Source organism: Haemaphysalis longicornis, unplaced genomic scaffold, assembly GCF_048455015.1.
Source record: "Haemaphysalis longicornis isolate Haplotype H1 unplaced genomic scaffold, Haemaphysalis longicornis Haplotype H1 scaffold_8, whole genome shotgun sequence".
Taxonomy (NCBI): Eukaryota; Metazoa; Arthropoda; class Arachnida; order Ixodida; family Ixodidae; genus Haemaphysalis; species Haemaphysalis longicornis.
Window position 1 is genome coordinate 129,558,726 of NW_027526445.1, and position 16,028 is coordinate 129,574,753.

The 16,028-nt window shown below is 48.9% G+C and overlaps 2 protein-coding genes across 5 annotated transcripts in view; one reads left to right on the plus strand and one right to left on the minus strand.

Annotated features, from left to right (window-relative positions):
- The window catches only part of LOC144149488 (XK-related protein 6-like), a 281,464-nt gene extending 272,964 nt beyond the window's left edge, over positions 1-8,500 (minus strand). Inside the window, exon 1 of the mRNA XM_077681078.1 lies at positions 8,118-8,500. The gene's annotated coding sequence lies outside the window, so the exon portion shown is untranslated. The remainder of the gene's footprint in view (positions 1-8,117) is intronic.
- Positions 1-16,028, plus strand: part of LOC144149486 (uncharacterized) — a 589,882-nt gene that overhangs the window by 431,751 nt on the left and 142,103 nt on the right. For all 4 annotated transcript variants that reach the window (XM_077681074.1, XM_077681075.1, XM_077681077.1 and 1 more), the window contains exon 8: positions 8,500-8,572. In XM_077681074.1, the coding sequence (XP_077537200.1) occupies positions 8,500-8,572 (73 nt within the window). The remainder of the gene's footprint in view (positions 1-8,499; positions 8,573-16,028) is intronic.

Genomic DNA, 16,028 nt, shown 5'->3' on the forward strand with positions numbered 1-16,028 from the left:
CCGCTTTTGAAGGTCAATCTGGTGGGGGCTCCAGATGGTGGAACAGTATTCCAGGACTGGAAGTACAAGGGCTGTGAACAGTGCACAGAAGGCATGGTGTGGCATGGCCCTTGACGTTCGGGTTATGAACCCCCTTAGCCTGTTAGCTCTTTTGCAGACATAGTCAACGTGAGGTCTGAAAGACAGGCTGCGATCAAAGCAGACCCCAAGGAGCTTAGTCTCAGTGATCTTCCTGCAGGCGTGTGCCATTGGCCATGTAGGACGCGTCCGCCGGTGTTTCCACCCGTGTGTAGAGAATTAGGTCTGCACATTCGCCAGTCTGCGCATTCTAGATGAGTGACGTCATAGCCGCGACAGACGCACTGGCGCCGGCGCGTGCCCAGTTTTGCGCCTCCGTTGCGCAGTAGCCAAGTCTGACGGTGCGCTGGAGCCGCTTGATAGCCGTTTCGCGTGGCTCCTAGAGAGCCGTGCTGCGCATGCGCGAAAGGCAGTGACTGGACTCGACTGGACTGGACTGAATTGGATTGGATTGGAAATCGTTTTAGCAGCAGTAAGCATGATAATCAGCTAATCTTAGACAACCAGGAAACCTAAGAATAACCAGTTGAACCCTATAGATCGCGCTGCGTATATCCTGGCATAGCCGAGCTAAGCCACTGCTAATTTTCTTGTTTTGAGCCGTCCGCGCCGCTCGCACTCGTCACATCGTTCTGGACGAGGGGGAACTTAGTAATGGTAGGCCTGCGTCATCCGCAGGCAGGTATGCATCAGGTACTTGCGTGTACTACTAACCAGTGTTGATTCAAGAGTAATAATCACACTCTTGAGAGTGTCGGGTTGTTTGGTTTAGAAGAGTCGCGAGACGGTGGTGACTACGTAGTACCGCAATCAGGTTTCGTTTGACGCGTTAGATAAATCGCCGCTTGAGTCATCTTTCTTATAGCTTCACAAGTGCTCTTCGCAACTGGACGGAGCTGCTACATCCGACGCGTAATCACAGCTTTTAGATACTTTCTCTGTTTTTAACAGCCTGTTTGATCAAACGAGCAAAACGACAAAATTAAACGAGAGCGTTGATCGCGCTTCTTGTTTTTTCCTTCCTGTAACAGCTTCATTCGAGTGCACGGGTCAGCACCTGATGGTTAGCCGAGGGTGGTATCGATCGGTGAGGCTTCTACGAGATGCCATTGAGCTGCGATAAATGTGGTTTCGGCTGCGCAAATTCCATTCCACCTGCTGTTTGGCGAATTCTTGCGAGCGTGTTATACATCCGTATGTTCTTTCGCGCGAACGGGAATTTTGCGGTCTGCGCGTGTTAACGAGATCGTCTGCGTCTTGTCGGTGCAATATTAGCTAGCTACGTATTGGTGCTTGATCGATACTTTTTTGCCCGCGAAGCGGTCGGAGAATGCTCCCACTATTCATCGCGCGACGGTTTTCTTGGCCGCTGCTCTTCGGTATCGATCGGCTGTCCGCTACACCGTGAGGGGTCCTCCGAGCTTTCCTCTGCAGATGACGACATTGTTCTGCCGAGCAGACGATACGCGTTCAAGGTCGGCTGCGAGCCCTTGCAACGGCGTAGCTCTTCTGCGGCAAAACACCGTCTGCGTCAAAAAGTAAAGCAGGAAGCCGCTGAGGTTTGTGTCGTTGTTGAAATAACTGGTAGCGCTGTTGCTGTTCTCAATAACCGCATTCTAAAAGATCATTCGGGATCTTCTGTTTAGTCTTAGAGGTGTTTCGCCGCAGACAACGGCGTGGGAGCAGAAGATAAAAGCGTTTCAACCAGGCAGAGGTTCGATCGTCTGCCCTTCTGATATACGCATTTCGAGCTCCTCCGTTCCCAATGCCGTGGCCTTATCCGATTGGCGGAATTTCGGTTTCGTGCGTCTACCTCACTCGTCGCCGTGCTTGTTGTTTTTATGACCTTCGGCCGTGTATGATTTGCCCTGGTTTTGCGATTCTACACCGCGTTTCTGCTGCCTCGGATGTCTTCGTTCTTGCTTCGAAATACCTGCTCGCTGAGTCGCAATGAAATGACAGGCAATTTCGGGCAATTCGAATGCTTTATACCGCGTTCAAGCATTGGAGTTTTTTTTTTTATGTTTTACCTCGGCGGCCTGTTTGTATATATGCGCTTGGAAATCTTCTTTTATGTGTTGTCTGTTAACTTCACTTAGGAGGCATTTTACTACCTACTTTCGTTATTCCACGTTTGCCATGGCTTCTTGAGTTCTTTCCTTCGATTCGCGGCCCACGGATCCTTTGCGTGATTTGCAGCGCATCCGTTCACTGTCAGCTTGAATTGCCAATCAGGGAAGTATTATTCCAGGCAGGAATTTCGTATTTAAGAGATGTATAGGGTAAAAAAAAAAGACTAAGGGCAAAGAATGCACGAGGACAAAGCGCTTTGTCCTCGGGCCTTCTTTGTTTTTCGTCTTTTTCTTTTTTTCGCTATACATCTCTTAAATATGATCGACCAACTAGCCCAACAACATATTTTACAAGTAATTTCGTATCAGTTTGTGACTGGCGTGCTCCTGCGTGTCGATAAAATTAGGGCTAGCAGGTTAAAAATATCGTAAAGTGCTCAACCTTCGACCAGAAGTTAATCTCCCTAACACATTTTTTTTTATGCGAACGCGACCTATGCTCCACGAGTCGAAAAATCCTTCTTCGTTGTGTACACTCCGCAGCGGATGTTAGCAAAAACCCTCTCGGAGCGCAGCGCGTGGGGAGAGCACGTAACGGCACGCCATAACAGGTGGGCTGCGGCCATGGTGAACGCTGATTTTGGAAGTGCTGGCATGAAGTCAATACGGCTTTTTTTTTTTTAAGAAAAAAAAACTATAAAAATATTCTCAGGGAAGTGTTCTTACGTGTGCCCGGGAAGCCATAATGTTTTTGCATTCAAAGCACGCAACCAGACCTATGTGCCCCGTGGACATTTTTTTTTTTCTCATTCAATATATACTTGAGGCTACAGAGGTACTTGCGGAGAAGCATTGCGAAGATACTTGGGTTTATGTTCTGGACCGTTGTTCTGGTGAAAACTTAATGGACGTTCGTATACGTAGTTATCTTTTCGCTATAAAAGTGTGTTTCATGTCTCTTGCCCAAACAATGAACAGAAAAAAAGAAAGTACGAATGCGACGTTTGGTGAACTCTCATTACCCTCACGACAATTATTCAAAAGTGTGATTGTTCTCCGGGGTATTTTAAACACTACAATCAATCAATCAATCAATCAATCAATCAATCAATCAATCAATCAATCAATCAATCAATCAATCAATCAATCAATCAATCAACCAGTTAGCATAGTTTGTGCTCCGTTTACGCTCTTGCCTTGTTGCGCGCAGTACGACGTTTAAATAATGGTTATACCGGGTTTCTTACAAAGGAAGTGAAGGAAACTTGCACTAACGCGTAAGACTTGAAGGTAGCGAAGCTGTCGAAGCTGTACGCAACCTACACGACAATCCCAAATGTTTAAGTCCGCGATTGCAGCCGATTTGCGTCTTCTTCTTCGCTGTCGCAACGACCTTTACTCCTTAATTGTTGCTGCAAGTGTAAGCTTCTTTCTTTTTTTTTTTTTTTTGAAGTGTTAATCATTGGACATCACCTTGGTACGCGATTACGTGTCTTTCTCGTTCCGTGCAAGTGTTGCCACATTACAGCAGATGCTAGAATCTTTCTCATTCCGAGTAAGCGTTGCCCACGATTACGGCGAAAGATGGTTTTTTTTGGGGGGAGGGGGGGGGGGGCAGTGTTGGTCATCTCGATAAGTGGGTATGCTTGGCTTCACGAACGTGCGCCGGAGACGGTGGGTGATCGCCGAGAGGCACGCACACACAAGTGCTCGGAATTTTTTTTTTGTACTGTAAGGCAGCCGCCGCAATCTTGGCCAATTTCCTTAAGTGGGTATGCGTGACTTGACAAACGTGCGCAGGGGACGCTGGGCGGTCCTCGCGAGGCGCGAACGCACGAGCGCTAGGCATTTTCTTGCTTTTGTTGACCGCCGGGAGGCCGCCGCTAGGCACGCGCTCACCACACGCTCGGCAATTTCTTCGCATTTTTAACTGCGGGCACTAAAAAAATTACGATTTGCTAAACAGCCTCGCTGTTAATAGAAGGGCCAGGAGGCGTAAATATTTCGCCGAAAAACGTTCTGCGGTGAAACACGCGAAAAACTCAATCGGGGTTCCTTAAATTGTGTTCACCTCTCTCAGTTTGAAGTAAAGGTTTGCTGTGTGCGAAGAATTCCCTGTATTAAAAGCTTCTTCTAGTACCCCCAAGAAGTAGAAAATTTGCCTAAGGTTGACGTATTTTCGGTTTTCTGTGCGGTTCTCCCCCCTATCATTTCCCCTCCCTCCGTAATGAAGGCTACGGCGTCACTATAGTTTTGCAATAACGGGGAAGTGCATTTACAACAAATGGGCAAATGCTACCTGCAATGCTGTACCTATGAAGACTTTCTCTTGTGCCGTAAATTAATCTCTCGCAAAAAAAAAAAAAAAACTGCTACCCACCGAAAATTTCTACGTGCATAACTAGTAGATGTGTGAGAAAGTCTGCAACTTCATCACGGGGTATGTTTTGGTTTTTATTGCTTGGTGGCTCTGAAGTTATAAAATAGCAACAAATTCCAAAAGCGATTGTTAATAAGGAAGGCCAACGTTGGCACGTCGTATGATGATGCCGACGGTGTATTTCTTCGCTCGTTTGTTTATTTTTCCTTGCCAAAAAAGTTGGCCTCATATACCTTCTCACTTTGCTGCAAAATGTCGACGAAAGACGAAAGTCGTTCGGGCGCGCCTTCCACGTAAATGTCCCTTTTTTTCTCCCCCGCTCGCCTATCACGCTGTTGCCCTCCCGTTTCGCTCCTCACACAATAAAGACGGTGGATGTTTGCTCAAGCCAATTAAATTTTCCCGCGTTCCACTGCTCGCGCGCCGTCTGTTGGAGCATTTCGTTACTGTTGGTCCTGGGCATTCGTCACAAGGTCCGGGCACAAGCGGCTGTGCATGCTTGTTTCTATTTGTTTGCTTTGAACATCGTTTTCAACGCGTTTTTTTTTTTTTTTTGCTATCGCTAAAATCAAGCAACCATAAATTTTTAATTAAAAGAACACTGCCTAGTACTACCAGCTATCCGTTGATGTTTTGCCTGAAATATGCCTAATATTTGCTTTTCGCCCAACAATGGTTACGAGTATGAAGTGCAGTATTGAACCGTTTTGATGGTTTGGAATGGTTTCGCATACATAAACATTTTCTTGAAGTATTCTTTGAAGTTTCGGCCGGGTAGCTGAATCGGGGGACAAACAGCCCGAAATTTTCGGGTTTAAGTAGCCCAAGAAAGACTATCGTCCTTAAAGATGACGCGAAGACTTCTGTCTGCGCGCCGTTTTGTGAATTTGCTATGTATGTGCGCTTCGGTTTGCCGTAAGGACGAACATGCCGATCTCCTCCTCGAAGTCGAAGGACACCTACGCACTGGTTATGGGTTGTCAATTCGAGAACCTCCAATTGAACGCGTGAAACGTTCTGCTTTCGCCTTCGTTTTCAAAGGTCTCCGTGTTCTTCCCGGTTGAGACGCTTTCCTTCGTGATCGACTACCGCGCCTGACTCGCCGCTGCCCGTTTCTGCCGAAGTGTAGTAGGAGAGTAGACGGCGATGGTGGACTTCGCTGCCTGCGTTTTCGCTCGTTTGGCTGCGTTATTCCGTTCCTACAGTCCATCCGCGCGGTACTGGCGTGGTCGGGCACCTTTCACTGCTGCCGAATGTAAACTGGCGTTGTGGAACGCTTCCAATACGCACGGGTTAAGAGCAGTTTCACGACTCTCGATGCCGGGGTTTAAAGCGAAGCTTTCTACGCGTCACTGATGACGACCGCCCCGTCGCAAAAACGCATTGCTGGAAAGCCAACTTTACACACTGGCCTTCACAAAAACCTAAGTCGTTGTGCTGCTGAGCCCAAGGATGCGGGTTCGATTCCCGGCCGCGGCTTTTCTGATACAGGCGAAAAGAGAAAACGCCCTCCGTGTGTACGAGATTTCGGCGCACGTTAAAGATCCCCTGCGGGTGGTCGAAATTAATTCGGAGCCCTCCACTACTGCGTGCCTCATCGCCTGCGTTGCGTCGGCTCGTTAAACCTCAAAATCAAATCAAAATGATGATGGTGATGATTAACGTAGGAGCATCATGCGTCTCTAGAAGAAAAAAAGAAACGCTCCCCGTGGTCGGTATAGAACCTGAGTCCCTCGCATTATGAAGCCAACGTCTATCCGACTGCGCCATCACGACACGGCACCTTCGCGTTTTAACTATCTTTCTTCTAAAAAAAGGGGCTTTGATTTCTTTTTGCCTAATGGGGTCAATAAATAATTTGTAATAGTAGAAACATCGAAGTAAAACCCCTACAAGTGCTGCGGCGATTAGCGATACAAGCGGGCGGCTTCGGAAACAAAGCCGGGTGTGCTTGCATACGTCCCCGGTGCGACCATGGAAGAGTTGTTCGATTGCGTAGTTGCGCAACATAACGTTCCACAAAAAGAAAAAAAAAAGTTCGCCTGACAGCAGTGGCCCCACAAGATTCCTCGCAGACCTCCGTCCCGGTACTCTGTGCGGAAATACCTTCAGCAATAAATTCGTTGCGAGTGCAGCCTACAGACACTCCGGAGACCTTTCGCCGATACGGCAGCAAACCTTTCTTCCCTTCACATCGCCCCTGTTGTCATACCTGTACTCTTTCCGCACTCTGTCTTACCTTGATATGTTCTCTCCTGCGGCTTGTCGAAGTTTAACCCCACTCTCTAACGGCCGTGAAAGTAATATCCTCGTAGACTTCCGTAAACTGAACAAGTAACACCTCATAAGACAGAGGCGCATATTCGCTGAAAGGGGACATGACGCGAGTACCATGAACGTTGAGCCTGCATTCTATCGCTCAGTACACATCTAGGATTGAATGCTGTAAAAAAAAAAACCTATGAAAAGCCGACGCCTATGAAAAGCCGACTGTGAAATTCATCCCTCATTGTTGTATTAATCTTGATCTCCGCTTTTATTACTCATCTTTTCCCGAAACTCAAACCGCGGAGACTTGCTTTCATCAATAAACATAATGCTGCTTACTACTACTTATTCTTTTACGCGCATGCGTGTACAACGTATGAGAGAACTTGAAGGGAGCTTTTATTTATGAAATGTATCCGGCAACGGGTTCTTTACGCTCAGTACTCGCTCACGCTTACTTGGTTCGAGCGATCATCATTTACCGCGTTCGCGGCTCATAATAAATGACGCCGATGTTTAATTTATGTAATGGTTGGAGACCTTCCCCACGCGATGTGGAGATATCAAGACGTCTGGGCTGGCTTTCGTAACGCCCACTCTCCTGATCAAATGTAGCCGTATGCCCTCTTTGTTACTGCGTTTTTTAAGTGTGTGCCTAAATGTAACTTTTAGTGCGATTTAGATCTTTTCCTTCAAATTACGTTTTGTTACGCTTGGTGCTTTCATTCTATAATGCTTGTCTGTGCGTAACCTACGCTCGGCTTCAATGGTTTTTCTTCAGTTTGGATCCTTTCTTTTTACACAAGCTCTATGATCATTATGGTCGTTCCTGCGTTGTGTCTATTTCGACAAGTGTAAGGCATTGATTAAATTTCCCACTTAACCAGAAAAGGTTGACCCGACCACGAGTGATCGTGTTGCATAATGTATGCTCCCTGCCCCGAGTGCTACGTCTCAAAATTGCATGTGCGTGTGTAACAATAATGTTCTCTGGACATTCTTCGCTGGGCTGTGTATTTCTTATCAGTTGACGGCAAAGTCTTATTGGACGTTAACGATCCGCGCATCAGACTAGGTGAGTGCTCTTGTGGCGCCCATACTTGACTCGCCGCAAACTCATTTGTTTAGCTCCCAATAGCTTCCCGCTTTTTTTTTTTTTTGGGGGGGGGGGGGGGGGGGGGAGGGGGGGGGGGGGGTGTTGGGGGGGCGGGGGAGGGGGCCAACTTTTGGTTTTACTTAAGCGGGGTGTAACTTAGCCACGGTGTCTTACGCCACGCACTGAAGGCAATAGGAAGACAGAGAACGGGCAAAAAACTTACATTGAAGCTTCCGGCGCTCAGAAAAACCCGGCGAGGTCGAAGGTGCGCCCCGGATTGCTTTCTTGTTTCGGGCCGGCCCCTTGCATTGCCTTCAAATAATCCTTGGGGCGACCAATACGCCAAGAAGCCGTGCGGTACGCTGAGACTACGCCGAATAAAAAAATTGACGCCGGTCACTTCAGCTTTCACCGTAGTTCATCCGCACCGTTCGACCTTCGTCCATCCTAAAGCCAGATCTTTCCGGTCAAACATCCCGCCGAACTGTTTCAAGTCGGAAAAATGGGAAGGGTGGGAGCGGAGGGGGAACGCACGGATCACCAACTCAGACGCCGACGACAGTGACCGCAGCAGTCCGGTGACCTCGCTCACGTTCTCTCCGCAGATACGCCGAGAGCCAAGCCGTGGTATCCCTCTGGGACTCCCTGGGCCTCACGGGAGGTGCTCGCGTCCTGAAGGTGAGTTGAGCATCTTCTCCCTCACGCATCCCCCGTGTGGAAGTGTGGCCACTGCGGCTCGCTGCTCCCTATCCGGGAAATTCACGCCCAGCCGACGGCGCCCGGCCCCCTCAACGAGGTCGGGCACGAAGAACACCGGTGCCGCACTGTAGTGACGCGGTCTTCCTTCGTAGATAGAGCACGCGCGGCCGTGGGCACGCCTCGAGAGCGCGGTCGCCGGCCGGCAGAGGCGAACCGTGAATCACACGCACACACCCCACGCGCGCACACTCACGCACTACGACGCCCCCGTGCGCTCGCGGCGACGAGGCGGTTTTTTCGCCGGAGCCAGAACCCGCAGAGACCGAATGAACGCGGCGGCGAGGAGGCGATACTCTCCGCCGCGTCGGCCTCCTCTCTCTCCCTCCCGCCGCCCCCCAGCTTCCCCTGTGTGTGCTTTTTTTCCTTTGCCCTCTCCTACGACCCTGCTTCTCCTCAGCGTTCGCGCGCAAGGGGGGAAAGCGGTGAGGAAGGGGGGCGTAACAAGCCGTATTCCCCTACTTTCCCCTTCCCCTCTCCGCGCGTTCCTGTCGGAAGATGGAGGAAGAGGTTCGGATAGGGAGGAGAGGCATCGGACATCTCGATGCCGGAGAAGTTGTAGGAGAGAGAAAGGTTGAGGGTACGACGCCAGGCGGCGTCGAGGAGAAGGAGGGGACGGAAAAAGGGAAGAGCAGGACGAAACCATTCTCCCGGTTTCGGGTGGGTTCCCGCGCGAAGCGAGCTCGCGCGCGCGCGCGCGCCCTCCTCTCCTCCTCTCCATCTTCCTATTTCCCCGCATCCTCGCGCTTTGAAGGGGGAGGCTGCGGAGCAAAGCGGGATCGAGGGAAAGCTGCGCGATGCGACGCCGCGCGTCGCCGCTGCATCCTCCGCTACCGCGGTGCATCGGCTCGCCCAGGCCGCCGCGGCGCCACCACCGCCACTTGGCTCGCCCGCTCGCCATCTTGAGACATCTTTTCACGCCGCCTCTCTCTCTCTCTCTCCCTCTGTCGTCTCCTCCGCTCCCTCGCATCCCTAATTTCCTTCTTGCTTCATTGTCTTTCGCCCAGCACCCCTTCTATCCTCGCTCTCCTTATTTCACTTCGCGACTCTGCGTAGTAGTCGTAGTCGTCGCGTTTTCGGGGCCTCTCGTTTGGTGCCCCGTTTCGGTCATGACGTTTCTACTTTTCTGTTTAGCTGTTCTCCTTTTACACGCCCGTGTAGATGCGCTCCTCTTTCCCGAAAGTCGCGCTCTTCCGTGCCCTGGAAGATCTGTCTTTCCTCTCTCTGGAGCGGGCTGTGTTTTATTTTCCCCAGGAGCTAGCTAGCGTGGGGGAGCAGCGAAGAAGACGCGTCGATGAGAGCGGGAAGATGACAAGAAAAGGAAGAGGGCGAAACGAATTGGGCGCCCGACGTCACTTCCGCGTCTCTCGATCCGGCCGGGGGCAGGGAAGAGGACAACAATGTGTGTCTAGAATCAGTCCGACGGAACCCTGGGAGACTCGTGAATTTGGGATAAAACTGCTGCGCCTTTCGGACAGCCTTCTAGTCATCGCAGTGTACGCGGCCGCCAGAAGGGCAAAAAAAAAAAAAAAAGGAACGGGTAAAGGTTTCAAGGGAAGAGGGAAAACTGGGAACATGGGTTTAAAGCATCGAAGTAAAAGTGCGAGAAAAGAAGAAAGTGAAGTGCGAGTAACGGAATAAATTAGATTTATATGAGAAGGTGGCACCTCCTCCTTTTTTTTCTTTTTCTTTTGTCTCGCTGTTCCTGTTCCCAGTCCGCCCTTCCGGGGCTTTACAAGGACGGCTGTTTGCTGGTCGTTCACTCGTCCCGAGGTCCTGCTCTACACAATGGGCTCGAATAAGGACCTTGGGACTGGACGCAACTAAATAAGGGACGCCGGAGAAGGCGCTTTGAGGCAGCCGATGGAGGAGACGCGACAAGTAAGGTTTTGCGCGCTTCTCGCTGTTGTTTTCTAACTGGCTTTTCTCGCGAACGTATTGAGGCTCTTGAATCAGGCATCAGAAAGCAAAAAGGAAAACAAGAGAGAAAAAAATGAGCGTGTCACGCTGTATAGCAGGTTAAGACGGCGGGGCTGCGACGGTCTTCACAGTCATCGCGGTTTCTTTTTTTTTTTTTTTTTCGTACCGTCGTCGTCTTTTCGCTCCTTGCTCCTTTTAAGCGGCCTTCCATCCGTTCTGGGGTTGTTTTCTTCTGTCTTTTGCTTGATTTTCGTTCTTACTATGATCGCGACGAGCCTCGCGTCGTCTGAGCTTCTGCTTCCTTCTTTGCCCTTCATTCGCTTCTGCGCCGTCATTTTCGAGTATTTCTTCTTTTCTTACTTCTTTCGCTTCTGCTTCTTTTCCGCTTTGCTCAGATTGATTACGCGGCCTTAGAGGTCATCCTTACCCGCGTCCTTTTCGGTTATTTTTTTCTTTCTCCGCTTTTAGGATCCCCCTCTATTGCCCTTGGCGAAATCCCGATGAACGGCTTGCCGCTTCTCCGTCCAGTATAGGGAGAGCGTATAGGGGCATCTTTTCCCTCCCGTTTCTGCTCCAGCCTGCGCCTTTTGTGTGTGTAGGCTGGCTGTGGCTGTGGATCGCATTCCGGCTCTGTAGCAGCCGTCTCGAGCCTTTAGGTGCCATTTTTCTCTCAGTATTGTAGCTTCTACCCGCAATCGGCGCGTGCGCGGATTTTCGCTTGCTACACTCGCCGTCCACATTACGCCCTCTACACACGCCCACCTTTGATCCCCCCTCTCCCCCCTCTCTCTCTTTCGGTACTTCTCGAACGGAATTCCGAAGTAAAAAAAAAAAACGAAAGTGGGTGGACGATTGAGCGTGTAGTTTCAAATCCCTTGTTTTTCGGTCTCAGAGCAGACGTTTCGGCAAGTGCCCTTGTTTTCCGCAACGACGCTCTCGTTTCGCCGCAAGGATCCGAATGCGAGCGCGCGCCGTTACCGCGGCTACATTGTTGTTGACGGCGGGCCGTAAGTTTCGCTTTAGCCAATACACCCCAGTACGACGCTTTGCTTGCTTTTGTCGCAGCTCGTTGTTTGGATTCTCCATCTGAGAAGACCGCTTTGTTTCAGCCCCTGCCCCCCGGTCCATTCCGTTCTGCCTTTATTCCTTGACGCTTCATTTGTGCTTAGTTCAAGAGGCTTCCTACTTGTTCGCGGTGTTTTGTTTCTGGCTGCATTGCCGTAGGAACAGTTTCGCTGAGCCGTACACATCTGTATCGGTTCCCCGTCCGATCGTTACCCGACGGGCAGAAGTGGTTAAACCTGATTGATAATCGGCTTCTGAGGACATTGTGGCCCCGTCTATGGTCTCTTCCTTCTGCCTTTCTCCTTCGTCTCTCTCTCTCTCTCTCTCTCGCACTCACTCACTTCCTAGTGTTCTCGCGTTGTGTGTGTATATATATATATATATATATATATATATATATATATATATATATATATATATATATATATATATATATATATATATATATATATATATATATATATATATATATATATATATATATATATATATATATATATATATATATATATATATATATATGATGTCCCGAGTCCTGTCTTTGCAGTCTTCGCGCCTCGTTTTGCAGTGTTTCTGGTCCTCCCCTCCGACATCGCCTCCCCCGCCTTCTTGTCCTCAGTTTTCTTCATTGTGCCTTTCGCAGACAGAAATCTCCTAGTTCACCTATACGAAGTAGAAATCGCAGACGTTCGTCTTTCCTCCCGTACCTACTGCGTCGTGTCTTATGTTCGAAAAATTGTCTTTTCTGCCACATTTCTTTGTTCGTGTTCAGCGTGCTAGTTTCTCTCTCCCCCTCTCTCAGGCTCACTTCGCTAAAGCTCCGAGCGTGGAAAATGAGAACATCACTCGATTCTTTGCTCGGCTCTCTCTCTCTCACTCTCTCTCTGATTCCGCTCGCGATATACTTTTCTTTTTATTGATCGTTCCCTCTCTCTCTGTCTCTCTCTCTTTTTCTTTTTTTTCACGCCCCGCAGGGTCATTCGTTACGTCTCATTGGCGATTTGTCCTTTCTCCCAGCACCTTCGCTCTTGCTTTTTTCCCCCCTCTCCTTTACGTTGCGGTTCCTAACGACGCCGTGCGGCCTTCTCTTAATGTCCGCCGTCGTCTCTCGCCGTCTGTTATACGTGTTTCTATCCCTTCCTTTCGTTCCGTCCTCGTTCGAACCTCACATCTATCTATCTGTTTCTTTCTCGAGCTGAACGCTATGCGAACAAAACGCATCGTTGGCCGAACGGGGGCGTGCGCGCCCTTGGCGCCCGTTCGGTCTCCCCTCTGCCCCTTTGTGTTCGGCTTCTCCCAGCGCCCGGTCGTCGTCGTTCGTCGCCAGCGGCCGCCGATTGCTCTCGAGACTCGGACCGAACACGGTCATTACGAGTCCCCGTAACGACTGCTTCCAGCCTCTTCCCTTCTTCCCTCGCCTTCCCCGTTTTCCCGGTCTCTTCAAGCTGGAACCCTCCGCTGCCCCGCAGCAGGCGACTGCGCTCGTCCTTCTCTTCACGGCGGCGGCCGTCTGTGAAGGGGCGGACTCGCACGCGAAGCGCGCAGCGTTACCGCTCTTCTCACCCTGTACTTGGCAGGTTCGGCCTGGTATATGTGTGTACATGCACATATAAAATGCGTGCGTGCGTGCGTGCGTGCGTGTGCGTGTGTGTGTGTCAGAGAGAGAGAGAAAGGGAGGGAGGGAGGGAGGGAGGGAGGGAGGGAGGGAGGGAGGGAGGAAGGAAGGGAGGGAAAACTTCTCTGCATCGCAAATAATATGATAAATAAATCTCCCTGTCTAAACAATGTTTGTGCACGTTCGTATTGAAATACAATAGCGGCCATTAAGCCATTAAGTATGCCGCATTTCCATTTCTTCCATTTCCTCATATATATATATATATATATATATATATATATATATATATATATATATATATATATATATATATATATATATATATATATATAGTCTGGAAACAAAAACTCACACAGAGCGCGAAAAAATAAAGTTAGTAGAGACAGATACACACGAAAAGGACGTTAAAAATAAAAATAAAAGTTTACTGACGTTTCAGGGAGAGGACTCCCTGAAACGTCAGTAAACTTTTATTTTTATTTGTGTGTGTTTGTGTGCGCGCGTGTGTGCGTGTGTGTGTGTGAGAGAGAGAGAGAGAGAGAGAGAGTGAGTGAGTGAGTGAGTGAGTGAGTGAGTGAGTGAGTGAGTGAGTGAGTGAGTGAGTGAGTGAGTGAGTGAGTGAGTGAGTGAAAGATATTACATTGTGGAGGCATAAATGGACCCTTTTTTGTGTACACGAGCCACCCTGACACGCGGTGTCGGCACCAGGAGTGCCCGCAAAGCATGCTTCTTATCGACCGCCAGGATTCTCGGTTCGGTCACAGAATAGCTGCCAGGAACTCTTCGTCTCATGGGGCGGTTCAACACGCGATTGAAAGGGGAAAGGAGAGGGGAGGAGCGAATTGGGGCTGCGTTTGACGGCGCCTATCCTCGGACCGTTTTGCTCGAATGGGAATCGTCCGCACTCGTCCCTCGATGGAGCTTCGGTAACGGCGTGCGACGGGACGCATTCCGCGCCACACCGGTGGCCGCCTCGAATCACTTCCGAGAATCGCAGTGATTCTCGCGTACTTTGGCGCAGCACAGATGTCTTTGAGAGTAGTGCGGTCTTGTGGCGCAAATCGCGCCTCGTTGGATTCCAAGGACGGCCTTCGAGTGGTAATGGTCAGACTCTTTTCTGTTCTTGTTCCTCGTTGCAACACCTATCTATTTGTCCCCCTCCGTCTTTGCGCTGACTGTAGGTGACGTGGGCGAGGTTTTCTATCCTTCCAAAGCGTCCCTTACGTCGCTTTCTCTTGTGTTCTGGTGGATACTGATTCTTGAATCTTCTCGTGGTATTTGTTCATTTGTTCTGCGCAGCTCAACGTTCAAGAGCCGAGAAAAGTGTTGGGCTAGGGGAGGAGGCGGTAACGGCCGTTTTCACTTGTCCTCCGGTGCTGTTTAGTCTACCCGACAGTAAAGGTGTTCTTACTACCGCTTCTGCACTGCAAAATGATTTACAACCTTAAGTGTATTATTTAAGAGTGTAAGTGATTTACACCCTTAAGGGTGTAAATCACTTACACCCTTACAGTGACTTACACCCTTAAGGGTGTAAATCACTGCTTGTAACTAACACCCTCACACCGTACCCTTAAAACACCCTTACACCGTAGCAAGAACACAAGAATGCACCTTTTTAAAGGGAATTTTATCGTTAGCTACACTCTTTCAAATGTGTTTTCGTTTGTTCTTGATAGGGTTTAAGGGCGTTATGGACAAAATGGGTGTAAATCAACTTAGAATGTACCACCGGTACGTATTTCACCTGAGTTGGTTCTCTAATCCAAGATGCGCGTTTCCTGCATCTGCATGTTACTTTTGTCGTTCTTCTTAAGTTTTTCCAAGTTTTTCTTTCAAGGTGCGCTTTAAGCAGCCCCTAAGCTTCGGTCTCATAAGTCATCACCGGGAGCACGCAGTCATTGTACACGTCTCTTTGTAGTGACAGAAGTAGCCTGCTGTTCATTACTTCACTGTGTCTGCCGAATGCTCTCCAGCCCAAAGTAATCATACGACGGATTCTGCGTAATAGCACTTCATTCATTCCTTCCATGGAGCAAGCCCGCCTAAGGTTTCCAATTTTAATCAATGTGGTGTACTGTACGGTGCGGTGGAATTTCTTGCTGTTTCGTGCGATGCTCCTGCGCGCGATTCCGGGTTGCGTATATTTACGTGTTTCGCCAGCTCTTGCTTTAGGGTGGGTAGGTCTCGACATCTGTGACACAACACAAGTTTGTAACTTCGTCGTTAGCAGGATATGGCTATGCAGGATAAGGCTTATTTTTTTTTTAGTTATTCACTGTAGTTCAATTTTTAAGATCACATTTATCATGGTAAATATTTGGTGAATGAGGAAGTCATATTCTTCTCTTTGGAACGTTTTGAAACGGTTTTGTGAGACTGGTCGTTACAATATACCTAATAACGGCCCCGCGTGCTCTCTGATTTTAGGCTTATATTGTTTCAACGATACCTAATAGTTAACAATAAAGTAAACTCCGGTTTGAACAAACTCGGGTAAGACGAACTCCATTTTAAAACGAACAACATTTACGATGACTTGTAGCGCCCACAATGCAAAAAAAAAAAAAAAAAACCCTTGCTTAAGAGGAACGTTTGGTCATACGAACATATTTTCACGATCCCTTCGAGTTCTTCTAAACGGTAGTTTACTGGAGTTTTGATAAGAATGCTTTACTTGTTGGCAGTACGCAAACTTCTTATTCGCATTTTATTAAGAACTTTTGCTCTTAGGCTTATTTCTTGTCAATTACGACGCACTACCGTTTTGAATTT